We start from the raw sequence: 24,897 nt of genomic DNA, 5'->3' as shown, positions 1-24,897 counted from the left end.
ATGTGACCTTCCTCACGTCCCTCTTGCACTGAGTCCAGTATGATGGCCATAGCTTTCCACTGAGGAGGGTGGCCTGGAGTTCAGACCCTTGCAGGAAAGTGAATAGGTTTGGGGTGGGGGTGCTTTAAGCTGTGCATAGGAGGGCAACTTAGCTTGGAGATACAGCAGTTGTTTCAGGCAGTAAATGAGAGGTGAGAGCTCTTGACCTCCGCAAATACACTAGAGCAATATATGTGACCCTTCCTTTGCCACCATGTGTCCCACTGATCACAAGCATCACCCAGGGCCTTTGTTACAAATACCAGTTTTCTGGCTCCGCTCCTGAGGTCTGGGCTGTGGCCTGGAAACCAGGGTATTTTCCAAGTGTGTAGGTGAATCTTCTGACCAGGGAAGTGTGCGACTCACTGCCCCAAGGGTGGGGGACTCTTGCAGGGTGGGGAGAGGCTGAGATCAGGGTCACTCACTCATTAGGGACCCTGCTTCAGAGAGGATGTGCAGACAGAGTGATGGAAAAGCCTCCCTAAGAGGGAAGACCACCTCACTGAAAACAATAAGAGAAGAACCAGGCTTTCAGTGGGCTCTACTTCTTTATTTATAAACCAGTCCTCCAACCTTCCTGAACTTCCTGGACAAGTTCATCTCAAATTGTGCAATCTGTTATCTTGGCAAGCTTGACAAGTCCTAATACACATTTGCGAATGTTGCTTTTAAATACTCTACTTAATCTGGAGAGCAAGAACCACTGCAGCAGCAGGGAGGGGGATCTACCTGCAGATTTTTTTAAAGGCAGTTTTACTTTCAGAAGTCCTTGTATCTCTTTCAGAAGGAAAGAATATAAAGTTACCCTTAGAACAGATGGTACTCAGATTATCCTATTGTGTGGCAAACTTGTTACTTTATTTTTTTTTTAAATCACTTGATCCATATCCTTTCTTCCTCAATAACCAAAATAGCACAAAATTAACCAAAAAAGCAAAGGTGATAACACAGATGCCTCTGTTATCCTGTAGTTTTTACAGTATTTTTAATTGGGAGCGTGTGAAAAAAAAAATATATATATATACATTAGTACACACACACACACACACACACACACACACACACAAACACATACATTCAGAGACAGTTGATAATGATCTAAAGTAATGGAGTTCTTCTAGTCCAGCATTTACACTACATGATAACACTGCAACACATTGCCATGCTTGAAATGGCAGCAGAAACCACGTTTTCACTAATTACACATTTTAGGACAGCAACTCTGTGCAGGTCTTATGGTGTCTGGGAACATTTTTCATATAAATAGTTCAGTGTGGTCTGATTTAAAGTGAAGCTTATGGATTTAAGAAAAAAAAAAACAACAAACAACCTTCAGATCCTCATTACCAGTCCTCATCTGTCTCAGCATTTTGGAATGACAAAAATACACCTTGTAAAAATGGTGGATTCTTTATCCCATTCGAGTTACTAGACAGTGTCGCCTGCACAATCAATCCAAAGGATGTACTGAAACTCCACTACTGAAGGTTAGGAAATGTTTTGGACAAGAAATGATCCACTTGCCGTGGGAAGATGGGGCATGTTGATGCAGTGGGTTCTGTAGGCTGATGAACTTCATTGTTTATGCTGTGGGCCATTTATTATTTTAAAAATTAAATTAAAGTTCTCACTCTAAAGAAGCTGTAGTTTATTTGCTTTGTTTTTAGGGGGAGCTTGATTTCTTCCGTCTTCTAAGTCTGTGCTCACAGGTATGCCTCACTTCATGGACAAAGCCCCCAAGTTCAGTGTTTGGGTGAACATAGTATGGGGCTCCCAGGATCACTAAGTTCTCAGCAGCTACACAACTTGAATGTCTATAATTTCTAATAAAAACCCACATCCCAGGGTTCTAATTCAAAGTGTTATGTTAACATAGAACAACTAATTACCAGAGACATGTCACATTCATGGAGTATATACTAATATGTAAAATAGCAATTTAGTCCCTTAAGTTTTGCAATCTAATGTGGGTGAACAAACATCTGACATCTGGGAGCCTTAACAGAATTCTGCACTAAAATTATAAAGACTATGAAACTGAATAAAGGAACATGCTTACATGACTGCTAGGAGTTATTACTGCAGAAAACAGAACTAAATGAATATTTTTCCATATGCTTAATTTCCACTAATAGAAAGTATAGCTATAAAATAAAAACTTCTTAGTGTCTCTTAGGGTGTTTCTCTTAGTAACAGCAATTATCACAAAGAATTCTACAACAGTAGGAGTATTATGACTATAACATAAGTAGAAAAAAAAACCAAGAGGCAAAAATACATTACAGACTGCATCATAACACATATTTGTCTTGCTATTAAAAGTTACTCTTCCAAAACTTTTCCATAGTGACTTACTCATCAATAAATGTGATTTTCATTTATTAAAGTGAAAACATTTAGCATATTTTGCCTCCGGTTATAGGAATGTTATACATTAAATCTAAATTGATTTTTTTTTAATTTGATGTTTCCACTTTATCTTTTAAGTATGGACAATGTCTTCTAAGTAGCTCAGACTTAATTTTGCCAGTTCCTGCCAGCTTAGTTGGTTTCACGGTTTTGTAAGGGAAATGAAGGGCAAGAGTCTGTATCCAGCACCCACTGTGAGGCCGCCTCGCGTGATTTCCACCTCGGGTGTCCAGCAGAGTGAAATGAACTGATCCACCCTCAAGAAGTCCACTCCGGATTGGTCAGGTGGTTTGTGTGAAATTCTGCCCTTTAAGGTTTGCACACATTTCTCTGAGTCAGCATCAACTCCTACATTCACAAATGGAAAGCGTCATGACTGGAAGGAGAGATTAGGGGTGAAGGAGGAGACACAGGTCTCATTGATTGGAAAAGAAAGGGGGTTATTTCTTTCATGAAGCAACTACTTCATGTGACACTTCCCGCAAGGGAAAACCGAGGCTGCTGCAGCATTCAAGAATTCTTCTGTGTTCTTCATGAGGAAAGGTTTGAGAAAGTGGACCTTTGAGAGGAAATACTACAGACTTCCAAATTGGTGAAAGAACTACCAGCATCACTTGGGTACTCTGGGTAGGAGGAACTGGAAGAGATGATATTTTTGAGCCTCTGGAGGGCAATGATTAAAAGCAGAAGCAGAAACGCCAAAAGGCTAAGGAATATGGACACATAGATGTAGACATTTGACAGGTGGCCTGAGGAAGGGTCTACCGATGTGGACAGGGATGTAGGAAAGAGCTCAAGGAAAGTTCCATTCTCCACGTTACCCGAAAATACAGATGAAGAGCCAGGTTCAGACATCTTTCATGGAGGGTCAAAGAACGCACAAGTATGTTAAAAGTCAGTTTCACACAGGGGTTAAAATGGACAGAATCAGCATTGTTTTGTTTTGTTTTGTTTTTTTATGATAGAAAAGATTGCAGGCAGTTAAATCAGCACAAGGAAACTTCTTGGATTTCAAACAAAGGCAGCAGGGGATCAGGTGTCCATTGGCCCTGCAAAAACAAACAGACAACAAAAAAGAACAACTGAATGCGTTATTCACAAAATATCACACTTCAGTCTTATTTCCAGTTTTCACTTCAAGAAGGGAAAGGAATGAAATTACTTCTCCAGGAACAGGTAATGCTTATGATATTACAAATGATGATATAAAAATAAACTTTTATTTCATTTTACCGCTGCAGTACCCCAGGTACCAGGATTCTCCAAGGAACTAAAATAAGTAAAAAGGAAAATACATTTCTGATGTGTTCCATCTGCTGTGATTTCAACAGATGCTCCAAGTGGATGATCTGAGAATAGGACCCAGAAAGTCAGTGCCAAACCTCTCTTCTCCAGAAAATTAACTCTGCACACCTCTAGCCCACTAGCACCTTCCCAGCCAGGATTTATCTCTACTATACTTTGAAGAATCACGCCGTGCAGGTAAGTTTGCTTTCTTGTTGAACATTTATAATTTTCTGATTTGTTTATAAAAATTCATCTCCTTGAAATGAGGGGCCATTTCTTCATATTTCTTTTCTATCTACCTGTGTACGTTCTAGTGCATACTTTAGCACTGAATAAAAACTTAAGATTAATTTAGAAGAAAAAAGGTTGGATTCCCTCTGAGTGATGGAAAGTACAAGATTTGCTGTCAAGAGACTTAGGTTTGAGGTCCGAATTCCCTTTTACCTTTGGGAAGTTGGGCAAATTGCCTACATTTTCTGAGCTTCACTTTCCCATCTGTAAAATGTATAGCACCTGTCCCACCTGTGTTATCAAGAAAACAGCCATGGAAGCACTTTGTGAATTGTAGAGGTTGGGCCAAAATGAGTTGATAGTGTGTGTATGTGTGTTTATTGGGTGTGGAGAAGGCATGATTTTCTGGCAGCCGGGAGGCAGAGTATGCCCTTGACCATGTTCTCGCTCCTAACGTGGTCCTTGTGAGGAACACACAGGCAAAACAGACTGACAGGCAGGTAGCAAGCAGGAGACGGCATGATTCCCCAGGCTCCGAGTGTGGGTGTAGCATGTCTCAGACACCCTCTCCTCCATGACTAGCAAAGTCACAGTTGGTTTCTGCCTCGGCCTCCAGCCCACTAAGTCCACGTGGAGGCGCAGAATGCATCGATCCCTCTGGGCAGAAGACTCTTCAAGTCGAGAAAAGAGGCTCTTCCTAGCTCTCTATGGCATTAGATCCCTTTGTTGTAAATTTCTAAACCTCCTCCTGTCAGATAGAATGAAATGCTAATGTGAAAAATCCACTCTGCCCCTGGCTTTCCCTCTTCCTAAACTCTGCCCTGCATTTTATCTTGAAAACTTGCTTTTCCGCGGGGCACCTGGGTGGCGCAGTCGGTTAAGCGTCCGACTTCAGCCAGGTCACGATCTCGCGGTCCATGAGTTCGAGCCCCACGTCGGGCTCTGGGCTGATGGCTCAGAGCCTGGAGCCTGTTTCTGATTCTGTGTCTCCCTCTCTCTCTGCCCCTCCCCCGTTCATGCTCTGTCTCTCTCTGTCCCAAAAATAAATAAACGTTGAAAAAAAAATTAAAAAAAAAAAAAAAAAGAAAGAAAACTTGCTTTTCCCTTCTGTATTCCAGATCTAATTAAGTGGCTGATTCTTTGAGGGTCTGACATTGGCCACTGTGGCCAGAGCTGAGCAGCATTAATGATCCCTGGGAAGCAGGGGACACTTATGAGAAGATTGTCCCTGCTGGGTGTCATGCAGGCTAATGATCTTAGTGAGTTCCTCTGAGTAGGCCACATGCAGTGTCTTAGTAGTTCCTAAAGTAATTTGACTCCTACTCCTCATTATACTTTGCTTGGTGATTTTAATTCCATTAAGTTGCTACAGGCTCCTAATGATCCTTAAAAAGAGAGAGAGAGAGTCACAGGGGGACTAAAATGTGTCACACTGATTTGGCAGTCCCTTGCCTTTTTATGTAAATGTCCTAGCCATTCATCTTTAGGGAAAATAGTCTCAGAGGCAGCAAGATCATTAGGAAAGAAAACTAGGATGGAAACCTTATGGGCTGAATGAATAAGAAGAAATATTCTTAGTATTCTGGAAAGACCTCCTAAATCTAGCTGAGGAAACTGAAAGAAAGAAGCTAACTGATCTGACAAAAGAAACCTCTCATTAAAAGATAAGCTAGGACGTGGGGTTTCTGCCCATCCTCACTCCTTATACCATCTGGTCTCAATTTTCCTGACATTTGAGTAGTAAGGATTTTACATCCTATTTTCCTAGCATGGGTGACGAGGGGACTAAGCAGTTTATGTGTTCCTCACAGCTACTCGGTAGAGCAGGAATTATTATTCTCATTTTGTAGATGAGGAAACTGAGCCACAAAGACATGATTTACTCAGGATACACAGCTAGACAGTGACAGACTAGGGACTAGACCCCATGCCTGAACTGTGTTCTTAGTTTTCTCAACTGTGATGGGAAGAGAAAAATGATGAAGAGTTGCATCATTAGCTCCTACCTGCCACTTACTCTGGGCAAGCTCGCTGTTCACTCTTGGCATTTCAGTTTTCCTGTTGGTGCAATAAAACTCACCTTTCCTACCTCACCAAGAGGTCCTGAGCTAGGATGTGATAACATCTCCATAAACATACTTAGAAAATTATAAAAGGCCATCCCACGTAAAGTCCCGGTAGACATATAGTTCCTTCTGAATGCTTAGAAAGGCTAGAAGAGCTTTCAAAGTCTCGGCTGGTCCTACAGTTCTGACACATGCAGGTCATAGATTCAGCTGGAATTGGATGATTTTTCTAAAGCCACCTTTGCTACCCAACACTGTCATTTTCTGGGGGTGAGCTGGAGGCACAGACAGTGTCACTAGGGTGTCAGCAGTTCAGTGGAGAAGCTCACAGCTGGCTGCCAGACCACTTTTTTTTAAAACAAAGGCATCTCTTTACATTGTAAATATTCCAAGGAAACTTTTCACATCAAGAAGATCTTCACTTTCAGACAAAAGGGCCCCTGTGGGCCTCAACTGTCTGTGAAATGGGTTTACAGGAAAGGAGGCTAAGAAGTTTTGGGGAGAGCATCTGATCTTCTAAGAGGTCTTGGAAGAATGGTAGAAATGAACAAATGAAAGTTTGTGTTATTGTCCGACACTTCACAATTAAATACCTTCTCCTTTAAATATTTTCCTCCCAGTATTTCAGACTTAATATCATTTCCACAATACTTCTTAATTTTAAATGACAGATACGCAAATTTTGTTTCACTGTCCTACTCTGAAACCACCGAATATTTGCACTGTTAGAGACTGTTTTAGTTTTGATGGCACTGATTCTCATTTTCTTATTCAAGTTTTAAAAATTTGGTGAATCTTCCTTCTCTCTGGTGGATGTTTTGACAATCTGTGTATAAATGTTCAGGATGAAGCAGGTTGTACATGTTCAGGCCTTGTGACTGTGTGAATGAGGCCAAAGGTAGCACTGTGAAAATGAAATCAAACAAACGTTTCAGGATGATGCACCTTGGGCCATTTCTCCCAAACGGATTAGGTTTAAAGAAAAGAAGAGAGGGGTGCCTGGGTGGCGCAGTCGGTTAAGCGTCCGACTTCAGCCAGGTCACGATCTCGCGGTCCGGGAGTTCGAGCCCTGCGTCGGGCTCTGGGCTGATGGCTCAGAGCCTGGAGCCTGTTTCTGATTCTGTGTCTCCCTCTCTCTCTGCCCCTCGCCCGTTCATGCTCTGTCTCTCTCTGTCCCAAAAATAAATAAACGTTGAAAAAAAAAATTTAAAAAAAAAGAAAAGAAGAAAGAGACTTCATCTTAAATGCATAGCCTTGACCTGTCTCAGGGCAGCATCGATGTCCTCTCATTTCGGGTGGCACCTAAAGCCACGTGGGCATTATGATGTTCTTTTTTTTTTTTTTTTCTGAGCCATCCTCAAAAAGTGATATTTGAAAAAGGGAAATGAGACAGCTAGATCAAAACATTATAAATGAAGATTTGTGTAAATATTTTGGTTCATGGTCAGCCAGCTTTCCCTTTGTCTCTTGGAATAAAAACCTGTGCCGGGGAGGAATCTACAAAAGGCAGTCACCTACTTAAGTGAGGAAGAGCGGATGTGTAATGTCACCATGAGCCCAGTGGGGCAGGGAGATGGAGAGACAGTAGAGACAGGGCAGACTGGGGGTCTCTGGTTCCAGGACACTCAGCACCATGCCTCTGTGAGTCCTCTGGAAGAATGGAAGCTTTCCTTCCCATGGGGTCATTATGAGAACTGTAAAGTTTCAGAAGAACAAAAGCATACCCTCTGACGCGTACTTCATGCCTGGTAAAAGGAAAAAGAGCCAACAGGCCCTCACCTCTGAGTCTGCACACACAAGCACTGCAAGACCTCTGGTGGCCTGCATATGGGTGGAGCCAACGCCATGCCTTGACTTCTACAACATAATGGTGTCCACAACTCAGCCCACAGTCAGCCTCAAATCTGGCACGGCAATTGCTTTGTTTCTGACCTTTATTCAATACATTTCTATGTGAAGAACAACTATTTGAAAGGTTTTTATTGTGGAAAACTGGGATAAGCTGCTTTGTTGCCGTGCAGACATAAAGAGTACCGTGGCTGTTAGGATGTCGGAATCAGCTTTTCATCATTAGCAAGTCCTGCTATGTCATTCTCCAAAAGGCTGTCCTCTCAAACCATCAGTAATGATTTGATAGAGTTGATAAGTTATTAACATGACATGGTAAAATCCTTATTTCCGTCTACAAATGTCGAATTTGATTAACATAATGATATATTGGATCTCTTTCTCTGTAGAACACATAGAAACTATCATTTCCAAAATCTAGTAGGGACCTTATCACACGTAAGTAAAGCTGGTTTTAGTTCTACTTAAAAAACAATATGCTTTCTATGAGACCTCGAGCCGTTCCTTTACTATTTGCACGATTATCTTCTCTCTGAACGCTTTCTCTTTGGCTGATGGCCTTTTAGGTCATGCTAGATGAGAGACGGTTGGTGCTGACATAACATATGCCCCACCCACACTTCTCTAAATGTCAGTTGTCACTTGCAGTTGCAAATACTTACCCCTGGTCTTGGAATAATGAAAATAAAGTTTATTGTCTTATGTGCTATAATTATTCAAAGATGATGCAGCCATCCATATATTTGTCTGAGAACTGCTCTTGTCAGTATAATACTTAGCAGGGTAGAATTACATGTGAATTCTGTTTATGATTCCCTGTCATAGCCCAATAAAAAATAAAACCAAGTGATGAAATAAACTGAGTCTATGTATTATCAAATATTGAATTTGAAGACCATCTTGTGAGAAGAAATATAGAATATGAAGATTCTGAATAATACACTGGAATTCATGGATCTGGATTGATAATGTTAGACAAAAAATTAAAATTAACAGTTCTCTTTATCTACTGTTCAAATGAATGATCAGAATATAGTCAGAGATGGGGCGCCTGGGTGGCGCAGTTGGTTAAGCGTCCGACTTCAGCCAGGTCCGAATCTCGCGGTCCGTGAGTTCGAGCCCTGCGTCGGGCTCTGGGCTGATGGCTCAGAGCCTGGAGCCTGTTTCTGATTCTGTGTCTCCCTCTCTCTCTGCCCCTCCCCCGTTCATGCTCTGTCTCTCTCTGTCCCAAAAAAATAAATAAACGTTAAAAAAAAAAAAAAAAAGAATATAGTCAGAGCTTTTTCATAGTACTTTGGTGAAAATTTTTAAAATGACAAAGTAATAATTTAGTATCAGCTAAAAAAATTTTTTTAACATTAAAAAAATCAATTTCTATGGTAGGTCGTTAAGTTGTTTTAGATCCAGACCAGTCTCCTAATTCTATCTTGGTGAGGACTTGGTGGTAAGGGTAATCTGGATTACTCTCAGGCCCAGTAAAATATTTCCCTAACAAAATAAATATACTCAGAATGCTTTTATGCTAGATGAACTGTTTGTACTAATTCTTTAAAAAATCGTCATCTACATAAATTATAATTCACAAAATATTCAGAATATACCTTTCTTGATATACAAAGTGGTGTAGATTGAAGTTAAAAAAAACATGTATACAAGCAAGTATTTCAAAAGGGAATATACACATGACTGACCATCCATCTTGTACAACCTCAAATGTAATTATAGTATGACCTCCCTTGCATTTATATTACACTGTTTTTCTGGAGAAATCAAAGTAGTCTTTTTGTAATTTTTTTTAATCTTTATTTATTTTTGAAAGAGAGAGAGAGACAGAATGTGATTAGGGGAGGGGCAGAGAGAGAGGGAGACACAGAATCCGAAGCAGGCTCCAGGCTTTGAGCTGTCAGCACAGAGCCCGACACGGGGCTCCATCTCACTAACGTGAGATCATGACCTGAACGGAAGTCGGAGCCACACAGGCGCCCCTCAAAGTATTATTCTTAATGAATTTTTGTTGTATTTATATTCCATGTGAAGATTTCACAACCAAAACACTGCTTCGTAAGAATAAAAGAATGTCACTCTTTTAGAATAAGATAGTTTAAATGCATAATTTTCTGGTTAAAAAACAGGTCAAATACAAAGACAGGTCTAGGCATAGCATTGTCATGATTCTTTTATGATGTGTAGAAAAGACCAGGAAGGGCTCGGGTCCTACCCTCTGGGGATATTGGACCCATCTAGGCTAACACAATTAATCCAAATCAGAATGAGAAAAGTAGCACCCTGAAGGCTGAAGGAAGCACGGGCTGAGTAAGAAGCAGCAGAACAATGAAAATCTTCTACGGAGAGGGAAGAAAGGTCACTGTGCTTAAACACTTGATTTAAAGGAAAAGCGAACAGCCAGAGAAATGATGACTTGAGGATCATAGGCAATGTCCAAATGAGTCAGTGGGAAGAAAGAAGGCAGGAAGCAAGACTGGCCTTTCAAGATGTTATAGTATTTTTAGTAAGGGCTTTCAGGTCAGTTCTCGCCCTCCACTAGGATCTGATCTTTTCCAGTATTTTAGAAGTGTATTAAGAAAAACAGCTAGTGTACTCTCCCGCAGCACATATACTAGAACTGGAGCAGCTAAAATTGGTTAAATCATACCATTAGTATACTTAAAAACCTTACTTATTTTTAATAAGATTGGACACATATAAAAAAATTTTCATTAAATCATGCTCTGGTAGCAGAATAGAATGGTGTTTTCTCCTCTTCCATGGTCTGTCATTCTGCCTCTAAAATAACTTAGCTCTAATATATTTTTTGTTTAATCAGGAATTTCTCGTAACAGTCCCCTGATAGAGTATGACACTGGGAAAATTTGTCCTTGTAAACCTAATTTTGTGATTGTTACAATTTTCTTTAAATCTTTACATGTAGACCACTACGTATCCCCAATCTCCTCTCTCAGGCTCCAGGGAACTGTGGGTTCCTATAAAACTGCTGTAAGGGAATAGGGGAAAGCCTGGACGTTTGTTTTTCAACAGCCATTTAATGATGTCCCCTCTAAGTCTAAGCAGATTACTCACAAGTGGGCAGCCATGGACCACTCACTATAATTGGGGAAAATGTGATACTGTATTCCTCCCAACCAGTACTTTTGTTTGGGTCTACTGCTGCCTAATTCTTTAAGTAGGTAGATTCCTCAGTTTGTAGCTTATTGTCTTCATTGATTCCTCTTTATCTTGATTCCTCATTCCATTTCCTTCCGTCTCCCATAGGCATCCAAACTAATGTGTTTAAAGAGGACCTTTAGGTTTGCCTCTTTCTGTAAATGCCTATTGTTTTATATGTATTTTCTTGTAAATTTTCATCATCTCATAAACTTTCAATTTATAACAATGGATATGTAGTAAATATTTCATTCACTCCATAAATTAACCCCCAAACTTCACCTCTACTTAAAATATCTTGATAATTGAAGCAGAGGGAAGAGAGGAATATAAATTATATAATATATCCAGTTCTCTGGTTTTGCAAATAAGAGTATTCCAAAGACTAATAGCTATCCTCTATCCATAAAATCACATGTATAGGTACAATTAAAAAACAAAAAGTGATGACACAGGTTGTCTGAAAAGAACTTGAGTATTATCAATTAAGCAAGCGACTATTCATGACAACTACAAATACAGTTATGTATTTGTTTAAACTAAGATGCTTTATAGTCTACTCCTTAAAAATAGATTTGAATATTACAAATGTATATAAATGTTTTAGGTCTTACATTTTAAGTCTCAAGCTCACAGAGTTTCTACGTGATGACATTTTTAATCAAGGCACAGCATTTACTTGAATTAATGAGCCATTGTCTCTCATAATATAACTACAAATAGAACCTTAGTTGATTACATAGTATGTAAATTGCCCATCCCTTCTGGATATTAGCCCAGTATTTAGCATAATATATACATATGAATTTTGCTAAATAAGTTCTCCATTTTTCCCCGGTCCTCTACGGCTGACAGTCAATGATGATGCTTTCCACAGTAAAATGGGTATTTAGGAAGAATGATTAGTAATTGGCAGCTTAGGCAGGCTGTTTTGGATACAGCCAGTTTTGGCCATATTACATTATTTAGGAGTCAGATGAATATTCAGAAAAAGAAATAGGGAGCAGATTTCAAGATCCATTCCCAGATGCAATGCAAGATCCTTTGGCCAATTAGAAGAAAAAATGGCTTTCTTATAAAGGACATTATGAGGACAACCGGGGAAATTTAAACATAGATAGCACACTAGATAATTGTATTATATAAATATTAAATTTCCTAAGTGATATAGGAGAATGTTCTGTTATTAGGAAATGCATGTTAAAGTTTGTAGCCAAAAAGTGCCCTAATATCAGCAAATAACACTCAAATGTTTTAGCCAAAAACAAAAACAACCCAAAAAACAAGCACACACATTTATACACACATACAGAAAGAAATACGATAAAGCATATATGTCAAAATGTTCACAATTGGTTTAGTCTAGTTAAAGTCTATAGTTAAACAATCTATAGGTGTGCATGGTTATTATCCTTGCAACTTTTCAGTAGATTTGGAATTTCTCAACATACAAGTTGTGGGGAAAAATGACTTGTCCCCAAAGCTATTAATGAAAATAGGCTTGGTATGATATTTGTAAGTCAGCTAAAATGTTAGGAGCTTTTAAAAATATACAATGATAGAAGCCTGATTCTTCAAAGGAATCTTTCAAATGGCATTGGAAAAACCTCACATATTTGCTGCTACCATCAGCTCATTATGCCCACTAATCCATGGTTACTGGAGGTGAAGCGTTAGAGGAAGTTTAATATGCCGGAGAAATTGGATTCATGGTGGTGGGAGATGCTGCCTAAACACTAGGAATGGTGACTTGCCAGCCAGCCTTATTCCTAACTTCACTCCTGCCATCACCCACTGGTCTGAATCTCAATCTGGACCTCCAGAATCATGAAATCCAATTGTTTGTCTTACATCATCAGTCATCTTCAGAAGCAGCCAGACATCTCTCCTACAATTTAAATACCCAAAGATATTAGGGACTCTGGAGGCATCTTGAGTCAAGAAAGAATAGTTGGTGTTTTGGGGGTTTTTTTTATTGAGATGTAATTGACATTATATTAGTTTCAGGTTAAATAGGATCTGGCACCAATTCCAGTGTGTGAGGCAGAACTGGGGAGCTGTTCTCCACACCAACAAGCAATTCTAGGAATACTGGCGGAGTGTCCTATAATTCAACCCAATTCCAATTCCAACGACACTATCGGGAGATAGTATCAGATTTCACGGGTTGAGGGTTCAATCCTACGACACCCTCCTCTGCAATATAGACATTTCTGACACCAGTCCTAAGCCCCAGGTTGTTACATGTGTTTCTGAATGGTGATAAATCAGAGGTTCCCAAGCCCCCCTCCTCAGCTTCAATTAATTTTCTAGAGCAGCTCACTGAACTCAGAGGAACATTTTACTTATTAGGTTACCAGTTTATTGTAAAAGGATATAACTCAGAAACAACCAGACAGCAGCAGGTGATGCATGGAGCAAGGTATGGGGAAAGGGCACAGAGCTTCCATGCCGAGTGATCCCCTCTCCCAGCACGTCCCAGCACAGCCGGCCCGGATGCTCTCTGAACCCTGTCTTTCTGGGTTTTCATGGAGGCTTCATTACATAGGTATGATTGATTAAATCATCAATCGTCACTGCAAAATGCGGCTACAAATGAAAAAATAGAGGGCACTGATATTAATAGTGCTTTTTGCCAGTCATCAGCAATCATATGACTGTGAATATAGGTAAGTACCCTAGAATGATGAGTACCAGATGAGTCAGATTTTAGACAGGGGTTACATAAAACACCACTATAAGGAGACAAAGTGCTCTCTTATGGCTCTGAAATTACTCATCTACCAGGATTTTCAGGTACACCAGGGAGGGCAGGGGACAGAAAAGAGGACATTGTGTCCTCATGAGGAAAGCGTGTTCCCACGTGGGATTTCCTGTGGTCCTCCTAATCCTTGGTGTGGACCAAACAGCAGTGCTTGCCTTAATGCTCTCTATCTCCCTCGTTTTCTGTCTGTCTGTCTGTCTCTATCTCAGGCAGTACAGTGAACTCAAAAGTCTGGCTAACAAAGAGAATATCTACATGTTCCTTGTAACATGGAACAAAATGATATGGCAGGCTATCAAGTGTAGGAGGAAATCAAGTCCTTAGCAGCCTGTTGTCATTTTAGATAACGACTTAAGAATCTGTCAAAGACAATAGGGAAGCAATAAACAAGTGTAGGCTCAAATTCTCCCAGAATGTGTTTTTAACTTAAAAACATAAAAGGAGGTGAAATTGAAAAATAATTAGGAATTACTTGGAGAAAAAAGGCCACCACAATAGTTATATATTCTTCTAAAAATATAAAGAAATATTGTTTTATTTAACGGAACCACGAGTATCTCTTATATGAGATTTAACTGACTTTTTCCTTTATCAGGGTGGGGCTATCTACTTTTAAGGTTGTGGGCTCTATGTATTTTATTCAGTTGTAGGAATAGCTTTGGTCAGAAGCACATGTCCACACTTCACTCACTACTATTTTTTTTTCATGTTTATTTATTTATTTTGAGAGAGAGAGAGAGAGAGACCATGCAAGCAAGCAGCAGAGGGGCAGACGGGGGGGGGGGGGGGAGTAAGAATCTCAAGCAGGCTCCTCGCTGTGAGCCCAGAGCCTGACATGGGGCTTCATGAGATCATGACGTGAGCTAAAAGAGTCGGACACTTAACTGGCTGAGCCACCCAGACGCCCCTCACTAGTCTTATATCTAGTCTTAGTTCTCTTTTATTTCAATGGTGTGTGCTGGAATGTAGGGGGCAAATCGTGTCAGAAGAGTAGAGGAGGTAGAGGGGAGAGAAAGAGAGTGGGGGGAGCATACCCTAGTAATTGTAGAATGGGAATATATATGGCTCCAGGATATGATAGGCAGAAGAAGGTATACCCAGGATGTTACGTAGGGGAAAGAATGTCCAGCACGCCAGTTTAGGAAAACAATAGTAAGAATATCAATGATAGCAGCCAGGATTTATTAAATAAAAGCATATACTAATTTTGTATGTGTGTTCATGTGTACACAGGCATTGTGCATGTGTATTTTCTCTCATCTTCACAGCTCTTTAAGGTAGTCATTATTGCTCCTCACTTTTCTTTAATGGATGAGAAAATTAAGTATCAGAGAATTTAAAAGCTTGCCCAAGATCACCCAGCCACTTAGAGGCAGGGCTGGAATTCAAATCTGTATCCCTGTGTCTCCAAATGCTCTATATTCACTACCTTCCTTCTCTCCAGGGAGCCTGAGGGTAAAAGAGGGATAATTTCAAGACCTGTGGTCATTCATGCTGTTCACGTGTTTCTGCTGTTCCTTTCTCCTTCCAGGCATGTTGTAGGATTGCATGTTCCCATCCCCTCTGACTTTAGGGTGGCCAGATGACTTGTTTTGGCCAACAGAATCTGGAAAAAGTGACATGTCATTTCTAGGTAGAAAATGTAAGGCCCATGTGAGATTTGCCATATCCCTTCCCTTTGCTGCAGTAACTGTTTAAGTACAGGACAGCTTCTGTACCGGGGTGAGCTGGGTGAGGACCACCACCCTTGCTGGCCTTATCAATACTTAGTGTTAATGACGAATGCACTTGTTTTTTTGTGTGTGTTTCCGTTAAATTTTTTTAAGTTTATTTATTTATTTTGAGAGAGACAGAGACAGTACAAGTTGGGAGGGGCAGAGAGAGAGAGAGAGAGAGAGAGAGAGAGAGAGAGAGAATCCCAAGCAGGCTCTGCCCTGCCCTGCCAGCACAGAGCCCAAGGTGGGGCTCAAACTCAACGGAACAATGAGATCATGAGCTGAGCCGACACCAGGAGTCGGATGCTTAACCTCCTGAGCCACCCAAGTGTACCTTGGCACTTGTTGTTGTAAGCCATTATCTACCTTCTACTGACTGATGTAAGGTCTTATTCTACTATGACAGCAGAGGTTATGCTTGGTATTCAAGAAATTAAAGAAGCCAAATTCTGAGTATAACTTAGAGTTGCATGAATTGTCTATATAATATGTTAAAACCCCTTGTGGCAGTGGTGAGCAAGAAGATTGTAGAGGATGTTTTGGTGAACTTTAATTTCATGCAAGAGTGAGGCTTAAAGGGATGAGAATTAGCTACTGGTGTGGCCAAAAACATATTCCCTAATAATCTGGAACATGATCAGGTGCTACCGTGTAAGGATAGTCCTGACCAGCTATAACTTCAGTATGCACAATGGGTTTCAAGTGGAAACATGTAAGAGATAGTAAAGATATTAAGACTAACTCATTACTTCTAATGGGGAAAAAACAATTCATTATACAAGTAATGGGACAGTGGTATTGCCTTTGGTTAAGAAAAACTATATTTTCTGGTGCATTCATTTATTCATTCAACAAATACTTGTTAACTATGTACAGGAAGGTGATAAAATATTACTATTATATGCAGGAGTCTATTGCATATACAATTTTTATAGTGACCATCTTGAGTAACAAATCTAAAAGACCTTTCCTATATTACCTGTGCTATATTATATGTTCCTTTTTATCAGGCTACCTGCTACTTTTCCAGCCTCATTTTTCCCATTGTTCCTAAGATTGGTGGTTCAAGCATATCAAACTGTTCTTGATTTCCCACATTTTTTTAAAAGCATATATGTTTAATCCTTATATTTATATATGTCTTCTCCCTAACTCCACCCAAAATCCAATTTGTTCATCTTCAAGACTCTATTCAAGCCTTCCCTCCTGTCTCATCTAGTTATTCACTCATAATATAAATCCCCACCTACTTTCTCTACACAAATTTCTGGCTCCTTTCTCTGCATTCTCATGATAATTTCTATACCTTTTCACACTAGCATTTCTCACATTTTATTATACTTATTATATTTGTTTACCTGTTTCTCTAAAACTTTGATAGACTATGAACTCATAAATAGAGGATACCATTTCACTAATCTTTATAGCCATGAACCAGCACAGTGTCTTGTATAAAGATGTTCAATAAGCATTTGTAGGATGGTTGCATGAATAAAAGAGTAAGGGAATGAAGAAACTGGAAGCTTCTTGAAGAGGTATTCCATATTTGTTCTATTTTTTGGATGTGCAATAATATTTATTGAATGAATGAATGATTTTGTATAAAATCATATCGATTACTCAAAGGATAAGTACTCAATAGTAAAGAATAATGTGCAACACACCCTAAATTTTATAACTATTTTAGTTATGGCAATAAAATTTATAGTTTCAAGTTCTAGAGCAAACTCTGAGCATACTTTTTATCAAGCAATTGTGTCAACAAAAATTGTATTTAATCAAGTATCCACCAGGATAACCAAGGAAAGGATGTAGGAATCTGCTGTAAATATTGAAATTCAATACTGTGAACATAGATCAGGGATTGTAACAAATGTATTTTGAAGAGGACAATGAAAATCATGAGTTTACCATAGTGAGTCAGTGAAGACCTGACTGGATATAAAATAGAACACATTGTTTTTAATTTAAAATGTTCTTTCAGTTAAACTTCATGATAATCCCATCCTTTGAAAATTACTAAGTCCCTTATAATCACAACGCTTGGCACTGTATTCATCTGTGGAGACAAACAGGATCAAGGACAATACCCACTTTCCAATCATCACAGAGGAAGACAATTTTAATTTACTTCATTCAGGAACATCATATGCCGTGGTACTCTGTTAGTCACTCTACCTCAAGAATTAGCTCACCTCTCCCCTCACCAAAAGAACCTAAAAGCCAAAACAGAGCAAAACAAAATTCACCAGAAAATCAGCACAGAAATGGAAAATGTTTACAGTTTTATAAATTTCTCAATTTAACTACAAAGCCCCACACTGGAGATCATTGCTACTTAAAGTAGCCACTTGTCTCTGTCAGGAATATGTGGGTTACGAGTCCTTGTGAAATGAGGAACTTGTAAAGCAGTGCTTCCAGCATCCCAAATGTCTTACTACAGAAAGAAGACAGACAGACAGACGGAGGGAGGGAGGAAGGAAGGAAGGAAGGAAGGAGGAGGGAGGGAGGGAAAGAAGGAAGGAAGGAAGGAAGGAAGGAAGGAAGGAAGGAAGGAAGGAAGGAAGGAGGGAGGGAGGAGGGAGGGAGGAAGGTTGGAAGGGAGGGAGGGAGAAAGCTAAACTAAAAAGTATACTAGTGCCTTATATTCTGGCTCAAGTCCCATATCTCATGGTGAGTGAGTAATGATTCAAGGGCTGGCACTGATGCATGGACCATACTCTGAATACCATTCCATCTGGATCATAGTCATGGTGATGTGAGCAGTGATATCCTAAGCGGTATTGTGCTAACACCCTAATCCAGACCTCAGCTTCTTGGAAAAATAACAAAAAGAATGAAAACACATGAGCAGAAAAGAAGCAATTTTTTTTTCTTTTCATTCATTCTGGAACTGACTTAAGTCATTTATCATATATTAAGTTATTCTTTCTTTCCCTGTGATCTCTCTTAATATTAATTTTCCTCTATTCAGAAAATCAAACAATACCAAAACAAAAAGTAAATAAGCAACCACAAAAGGAAAACATTATTCATAGAATTGGGTAACTAGAAGTACTTATAAATTAGGAAGCCAAGGTCTCCAAAGTTAAGTAAATTAAAATTTGAAGGTCATTGTTCATATACCTTCTGGAAAAGGATGGTGGAAGGAGATAGCTAGTGGCTGAAACCACAAATTAGGAGCCTAGGATCCTTTCCTGGTTCCAAATCCACTCTATACTCAGAGCTGAGTTGGGCAGCCAACAAGAAGAAATTAGGTGAAAAACATGTTACTCGGTTTCTTTTGTCATTCAGAGGTTAATTCATCATTTGAATCAAAATATATGCCATGAAGGTCCAAATCTGAGACCAAAAATGATAAGGATACTAGACAGGAGACAGAAGGAAAGATCTTGGAAACTCATTTCAGCGAACCAGACCAACTTTGTTGCCAAGTAGTCCTTTTGAAGGTCTGAGAATCTGTCAATATTCCACTGTCACTCTAAAACTGTGCCCTTAACCTTGCACTTGACTCATGGAAATCGAGGTCAACAAGCTCACTAAGGACTTTCTCATGAGGAATTGTTAGAATGACAGGTTACCAAGGTATATGAAGGTCATCAAGGAGAGTATTAGTAAATATATATTTTTTAACCTGGGTTCTATTTACATGGGTGTGTTGAGCACATGAATACTCACATTGAGTGCTTCTTTATATGAATGTCAAACATCAATAAAAATCAATAAAAATGTTTTTGTGTTTTTTATAAATTTTTGTTAATGTTTGTTTAGTGGAGAGAGAGAGAGAGAGAGATGGGGGAAGGGCAGAGAGAGAGGGAGACACAGAATTGGAAACAGACTCCAGGCTCTAAGCTGTCAGCACAGAGCCTGAAGTGGGGCTCGAACCCATGAACCGTGAGATCATGACCTGAGCCGAAGTCGGATGCTTAACTGCCTGAACCACCCAGATGCCCCAGAATGTTTTGTTTTTTTTTAAGGGCAGAAAATGTGCCAGGCTTATCAGATGAATTATTTCAGTGCTTCCCATTTCATCCAAAAATGTACGGCACTGTAGGCTAACAATATAAATAATACATTCTGAGAATTTACCCCATGGGATAAAGTTAGACAAATTTAAGTGCATGCACAAAGATGCATTCCGTAGCTAAACACTGGAGCTACCATGATGTTCGTGAGTCAAGGATTGGTTAAATAAATGATGTTAGAATCATGCAATGGAGGACTCTGATATAATAAAAAGGACTACATTTTCTAACCTGGAAAGATGCTGGACACGTATGCCTAAGTCAAAAAGTAAGCTTCAGAATAGTGCATAGTGTGATTCCATTTTCACAAAATAAGAACTACTAGCACTGCTACACAATATTAGAGGCATGCAAAAGTAAACTAAACTAAACTAAACAAGAGATTATGCACCAAGTTATTAACATTTCTTGTTAGCAGGTAATATGGGTATGTTTGGTTACATCCTATTTTGTGCATGTATGTGAATTTTGGTACACAGAAATATATTGTTTTATAATCAGGAAAAAACCAATAAAGGTGTTTTCATTAGAAAAATAGAAATAAAATTTAATGATAGCATATGCAGTGAAAAGGCAACTGGCTTTTAAGCCCGGAACTCTTTCTCCTCCCCCTCCTTTTTCCCTCCCCCACCCCACTCCTCCTCCTCCTATTCCTTTTTGTACTGCATATACTTAACACAAACCTTTGAAATGGTTCACTTGTACCTTTCCTTTCAAAGTTTAAGACTCTCAGGCTGAGACAAATAAGTCAATCTGCCCATTAGGGCTTAACTGCTCTTTGTATTACAGTTGGCATTTTATGGGATACCGTGAATGTTTTATTTAAGAAAAGAGAAGAGTAGATCCCTCTGCTAGAATCCTGGTCACAGGGGAAATTGAAAGTGATTAAGAACCAAACTGGTTTAATGGGCAATAGTTAATAAATTACCAGGCACTTCTAATCAGTATCAGACCACTGTGGCAAATTAATCAGGAAAGCTGCTATTTTGGCTTTCCCTGAGGAGCAAATTTATATGTTGAATGAATTGTCTTGGTGTTTTAACCTTGGAATAAGTCATCTTCGTGTCTTTCTGAATTTGACACAGGATCTAACAGCCACCTATCCTTTTGTTTCACATCAAAAATTATACACGGGTATTTTACTTTAAGTTACCCTGTTTAGCAAGTATTACAGGCTTATAATTTCCATACCCATTCACTACTGTCTATAACACTATCAAACAGTCAAAAATATCAACAACATCAACAGCGTCAACAATCAAGCCCATAATGTAAATTATAAATCTGGGCCCACTGATTTCCCATCTTAATAAAACTTAATAGGTGAGAATTTAAAAATTAGGAATTCAGGAAATACTAATGGCAGTCTATCCTGTTCCTGAGATAAATTCAGAGCTTTGAAATATTGGCACTGTTTTGGTTGGATTGTGCCATTTCATGCTTAGAGATACTATTACATTGTATATGGCTACTTGACTATTCAGAATCTCCATTTTTTTTTTTTTTATGGTTTTTGTTGTTGCCAAAAAACTTATTAGACTAAACAGTGATTACTTTCTGGTTCCAAATGTGAACATGAGCATGGATCCTATACATAGGAACTCCTGAAGGAGGCATACTGTGTCTTGAGACTGAGTAACTCAGAAAACTATATACCATAGGCACACCTGCCACAAAACACAATCAGAACTGAAGGGCTCCCAGAACTTGGCTCATCAGCCTGCTGTCCTAGATCTGACATGGTCAGTGAATGCATAGATAGACTTCCTGGGTTCTAAATCAAAGGCTGGTCCACATGTGTACATATCACGGACTTCTGCACCTATGTCTCTGGCTTGATTTCTCTAGGTACATCTGTTAGCTAAAAGGAATCTTGCCAACTCATGCACTTAGTTTGAGCTGCTTCTTTGTTATGTTCCCTATTCCATTAATTAAGTTAAAGGCTTTAGTATTTTTTTAGCTGTCACTAGGAATAATAACAATAATAAAAATTAAGCCCATGATGCTTTATATTGACATAGTAATATAATAATATAATATGCTCCACACATGTCTACTTGAAGAAAATGGCATTCTTCTGCAACACTACTTTCTCGGGTTCTGGTTTCATTTAGCAGACGTTTACGGAATGGCTCATCAGTGCTAAGAGCCAGGCAAGTGGGACCTACACAGTACCTGATGTCAAGGGACTTTTAGGAATATAGTTTTCCAGGTTCTTAAATTACTATTTTAAAAACTCAAAGGAGCAGAATAAAAAAAACTCAATTCTAATTTTGTTTTGCTTCTCCCTAATAACAAATTAAATATAAAAATGCTTCAAGTCTACAACTTAAAAAAAAAAAAGAAAAAGATATTAAAATACAAGTGCAAGGAGAAGAGCAAGCCTAGAGAAGAAGGGATATTATCAAATGGGCTGACATAGATCTACATAGAGGCCAAATCAGAGAGTTTTGCTTGTGATGGGTTAATCTTTCATTCTTAGAAAAAATGGGGGCTTCTGGGTGGCTCAGTCAGTTAAGCGTCCAACTCTTGATTTTGGCTCCAGTCATGACCTCATGGTTCATGAGTTTGAGCCCCAGGTCGGGCTCGGCACTGAGTGCGGAGACTGCTTGGGATTCTCTCTCTGCCCCTACCCATTTGTGTGCATGTGTGTGCTCTCTCTCTCTCTCAAAATAAATAAATAAACTTAAAAAAAAGAATAAATGTATGACTCCACATTACTTAATGATTAGTATGGGTAATCATTCTTACCAATCAACTGCCATCCTTCATCTGCCCTCATTAAAAAAAAAAAGTCATAGGAAACCTGCAAATAAACCCTCTTATGGATTCAATGCCATATGTCACCACACCATTATTTATCTCTTAACCCCTGACAAGCTCTTGCACATCATAGACATCAAATGAAATCTGTTGAATTGCACTAACAGCAGGGAAAATGGAATGTATCTTACCTTACATGAATCTTCTTTAATGAGAACCATGAGCAAGTGTGGAGCTCTTCAGAGCAGTCTGCCTTATGTAGAAGAATCAAAAATAATAAATACATAACCCAAAGAAGTAATAAGCCTCAAAATCAAAACACAGAAATGGAATACCCCACCCATTTTCTGGAGCTCCATATTCCCAGAATGTTCGGAGGCTGGCAGATGGCTCTCCATCCCCACAGTGCCCAGCATTCGAAGGACGTGCCCTGTGGGAGTGGTGGCAGTGCAACTTGGTTACGAGCTGGACCCACTAATACACACTTCAGAGAGCGATGTGCATCAAGGGATCAACTAGGTGCTGATTATAACTAGGCGCGGTGCTGTGTACATGTGGGATGGTGGGGGTAGGGGGACAAGACGCCTCTGTACTTAGCGAAATGAAGCATTTTAGTCACGAAATAGATTTAAGAATCTGTAGGAGCTAGAGTACAAATAAGCTAAAACAGTCAGACTAGTTGCATACTTTAAGCTAATTAAATACCTTTTTTTTTTTAAGAGGGATGCACTGGGCATCAAGACTGCATTAGGAGGTAAACCGTTTAAGAAAACGCTATCACTTATCTTGCTTTTTTTCTGTTGATCGGCTGTTGTCTGACAACGAATCTAGAAAATGTAAAGCAAAAAGCTCCAGAGGAGAAACATCTTGAGGAGTGGTCCCTGGGGTTGGCCCCAGGGCGTAATCCTTGCGGGTTTCGCCCTTTGCACCTACAGCGTGGACTGGACCAAAAGGCTTTGAGAATGTCCAGAACCATAGGATCCTATTATCCACCACAAAGAACCACCTAAGTACTTACACACTTCAGTAAAATAAATAAATAAATAAATAAATAAATAACGAAGGAAATTTAACAGGCAGAGGACCTGAAGGAGGTTAGGAAACAGACCCTGCCCCCGGAGTCTGACACCAACCCAAGCCTGGCGGGCCGAAGGCATGCAGCGGCAGAAAGCGCGCAGGTACAGCCACAAACCTGGTCCTCAACAAGATGCTTCTGTGAATGAACGCATCCTTCTGCTACCCGGAGTGGGGCACATCACACACCTCTCTCCTAAATCATTTAGGATGTCATTTGTCCGTAATCCACGCACCTCGACAGGGAAACACGGGATTCCAGCACCTCCTCAGACCCGGGAAAAGGGGAAAGTAGCTGGCGCGGCTGGCTTTTTCGGGAACTCGGAAGCCACCGCTGGGGAACGCAAGTGTTCAGCACCAGGTAAAACTTCCCCGGATTTGAAGCCACCCAAGATGGGTGAAAAGACTCCCGCAAACACAGGAAGATGCAAAGCGGGCAGTGTGCGCGTGGCGAGTAGAGGAATGGCCGGATGACCCTGGAAATCCGGAGAGGTGACCGCACGAACCACAAAGGCAAAAAGCAAACAATGCACCTAGAAACACGTTCTGCAAAGTGTATGTAGAACTGTCTACACTTGCACAGAGGAGTCAATCTGTGCAGCAGCGGACGCGGGGGCAGGTCCTCCCGGCTCTCTGGGTCCGGGACAAAAGCGGGTGCTCCCGGGACCATGGCCATTACGTCGCCCAGGGAGGTCATCCCGAGAATCTGGAACCTCCGACCTGCGGAGGTTGCTGGGGGCCGCAAAGGACACGGCTAGCCACAAATGGGATGGATTCGGGGTGTCCAGGGAAGGAGCCAAACCTCCGGGAGCCGGGGAGAGTCTGGGAGGCGGCTCCGGAGGGAGTGGAAGCTCCGCAACTCGAGGCCGCCCCACGCGAGGAGTCGGGGCGCTCCCCGCCGAGGGCGAGCCCTCCTCCGGCGCTCGGCACCCCGCGCGTCCCCGGCTCCCCACTCCTCTGCCTCCGCGCGCGGGCGGCGTCGGGAGCCTGTCACTGACCTGCGGGTCGGGACGCTCCGACCTCCCCGGCCGCGCTCCGGCACCCCGGGTGGGACTAGGGCGGCGCCAAGCTCCTCGCAGGCCCCCGGGTCTCTGCGATCCGCGCCCGCGAAGCCGTCCGCGGGGAAGTCAGGCGCAGCGTGCGGTGAGCTGCCGGAGCGCACGGGCGGGCGGCGGGCGCAGCTGGAGTGAAGCCGGGGCCGCCGAGTCGGCGGGACCGCGGGTCTCCCTCCGCCCCTGCGGCCCGCACAGCCAATGGCTGCGAGCGGGGCCCACTCCCCGCCGCCCCCCAGCCGCTGCTCTGGCTGGCGCTTGGCTGGAGGACAGCAGCCCCGCTCTGGCGAGGGAGGAGCTTGAGCCCGCGCTGGAAAATCCTGGAGGACGAGGAGGCGTTCGCACAGGGAGCCCCATCTGGGGAAGGCAGGTGTGGTGCCCTTAACTTTGTGTGTGTGTGGGGGGGGGGGAGTTATGGGGGTGCAGTTTCTTTGGGGGGCTCAGGAACTTGTCAGCAGGTGA

General features: G+C 40.9%; 1 protein-coding gene across 6 annotated transcripts; it reads right to left on the bottom strand.

The window, feature by feature from the left end:
- Positions 1-873: 873 nt before the first annotated feature.
- SERTM1 (serine rich and transmembrane domain containing 1) lies at positions 874-24,597 on the bottom strand. Of its 6 annotated transcripts, none has more exons than XM_040448220.1 (3): positions 24,382-24,597; positions 22,501-22,562; positions 874-3,497 (listed from the first exon to the last, which is right to left on the bottom strand). In XM_040448220.1, exon 3 carries the CDS (start codon positions 3,301-3,303, stop codon positions 2,980-2,982), a length of 324 nt encoding a protein of 107 aa, XP_040304154.1. In that variant the 5' UTR covers positions 3,304-3,497; positions 22,501-22,562; positions 24,382-24,597; the 3' UTR covers positions 874-2,979. The 6 variants fall into 6 exon arrangements, with proteins under 6 accessions (XP_040304154.1, XP_040304155.1, XP_040304157.1 ...); XM_040448221.1 differs by having other exon boundaries at positions 22,501-22,558; XM_040448223.1 differs by lacking the exon at positions 24,382-24,597 and adding an exon at positions 22,650-22,674 and having other exon boundaries at positions 22,501-22,558.
- Between the last annotated feature and the right edge of the window lie 300 nt (positions 24,598-24,897).

This window comes from Herpailurus yagouaroundi, unplaced genomic scaffold, assembly GCF_014898765.1.
Source record: "Herpailurus yagouaroundi ecotype Mexico unplaced genomic scaffold, PumYag 197, whole genome shotgun sequence".
Lineage (NCBI taxonomy): Eukaryota > Metazoa > Chordata > Mammalia > Carnivora > Felidae > Herpailurus > Herpailurus yagouaroundi.
This window is presented reverse-complemented; position numbering and strand designations above follow the sequence as displayed.

Excerpts from the sequence above, each read along its gene's own strand:
- SERTM1 (XM_040448219.1), bottom strand. The coding sequence starts at position 24,080 with ATGACCTCCCTGGGCGACGTAATGGCCATGGTCCCGGGAGCACCCGCT.